The sequence below is a fragment of the Myotis brandtii genome, unplaced genomic scaffold (assembly GCF_000412655.1).
Source record: "Myotis brandtii unplaced genomic scaffold, ASM41265v1 scaffold274, whole genome shotgun sequence".
Lineage (NCBI taxonomy): Eukaryota > Metazoa > Chordata > Mammalia > Chiroptera > Vespertilionidae > Myotis > Myotis brandtii.
The window spans coordinates 1,744,256-1,745,630 of record NW_005360425.1 but is presented as its reverse complement, the minus strand read 5'-3'; the positions used below and the strand labels follow the sequence as shown (position 1 = coordinate 1,745,630).

General features: G+C 45.2%; 1 protein-coding gene across 2 annotated transcripts in view; it reads right to left on the bottom strand.

Annotated features, from left to right (window-relative positions):
- Positions 1–1,375, bottom strand: part of AGO3 (argonaute RISC catalytic component 3) — a 96,339-nt gene extending 94,964 nt beyond the window's left edge. For both annotated transcript variants that reach the window (XM_005868582.2, XM_005868583.2), the window contains exon 1: positions 1,336–1,375. In XM_005868582.2, coding sequence (XP_005868644.1) covers positions 1,336–1,354 — 19 coding nt within the window. In that variant the 5' untranslated portion in view covers positions 1,355–1,375. The remainder of the gene's footprint in view (positions 1–1,335) is intronic.

The window sequence follows — 1,375 nt, the reverse complement described above, 5'->3', positions numbered from 1 at the left end:
AGAGAGAGAGAGAGAGAGAGAGAGAGAGAGAGAGACTTAAAAAAAGGACATATGAAGAAGGCAAAAAAAATATTTTTAATGGAGGGTGCAAAAGAGAAATGGCACAAATTGATTAGCGAAAACTCCATATAATAAGACTTATAATAAAACTCCCCATCCCACCTCTACCATTGGAATGCTTTTGCACCTACTTTACAATTATACTCTTTAACCAAGTCAATAAATTATTTAACATTAAACCACCAGTTTCTTTTATATAAGCTTTTCTTATCTCATATTCAGGCACCTCCCAAATTGGCAAAGTGAGATGTGAAATTCAGGGGCTTATGATACCATTAGTAACAAGACACCCTCTGCCCCACCAATATTTTGAAAATTAATTTATAAGTCTGTGACAATCTGGATGAAGCAAACTTACAAATTTAGCATGTCAAGTATGAATGATCCTTTGGAAAGCAAACTGTTATGTAATGTCTACTTTATGTTCCTCAATTACTTAAGAACCATAAAGATTGCTTTTTTCTTTTAAGATAAATGCTGCCCAAATTGCATTTTTTCCTCAAGACCATCGTTTTTCCCAAGGAGAGAAAGAGGTTTTCTTAAGTGCCAAATTTCCAGGAATATGACAACTCTTCTCTAGGGAACAGAGAATGAAAAATAAAATACTGTCAGCAATTTTAAGATTCACCTCCTCACGCCAGCAATGATCCAGCCTGATATGACATTCCCAAGAGCCTCAAGAACTTACAGGGTAGGGCAAAAGTAGGTGTACAGTTGTGAGGACGCGAAAACAGTTTATTCTTGTTTATTAATTATTGTATTATTTTCCATACGGACAACTGTAAACCTACTTTTGCCCCACCCTGTATAAACCAGGCTGCCACGGACATCAGAAGAGAGCTCGGGGATGGAAGAAATGCCATCTTGCATTTGACGCTGCACTAAACCCAAACTTAATCCTCGTCTGTTCTCTCAGTCTATATACATAACCACCTTAAGAGGTGAGTAATAGGCGCCCAGCGCCTCGACGGGAGCACACACCGTTACATCCCCAACCCGAATACGAAAGCGATGGCAAACCCTTCTGGACTCCAGGAGGTACACCGCCGGGAGCACCCCAAACTTCAATCCTGTAAGCAGTGTCCCCTCCCCGCAGTTTCGCCCACTCGGTGGCTCCGGGGAACTGCGGCGGGGCTACGCGGAGGTGGAGGAGGGGCCGGAGGAGGGGAGGAGACGCCCGGACCTCGGACCTCGCACACCGGGGCCGGGGCTGAGGGAGCGACGAGGCTCTGGGGACCCCCCCCCGCTGACCCGGCCAACAGCTCTGACACTCACCTGCGGAGCCGATTTCCATTCATGGAGCTGGGGGGAGGGC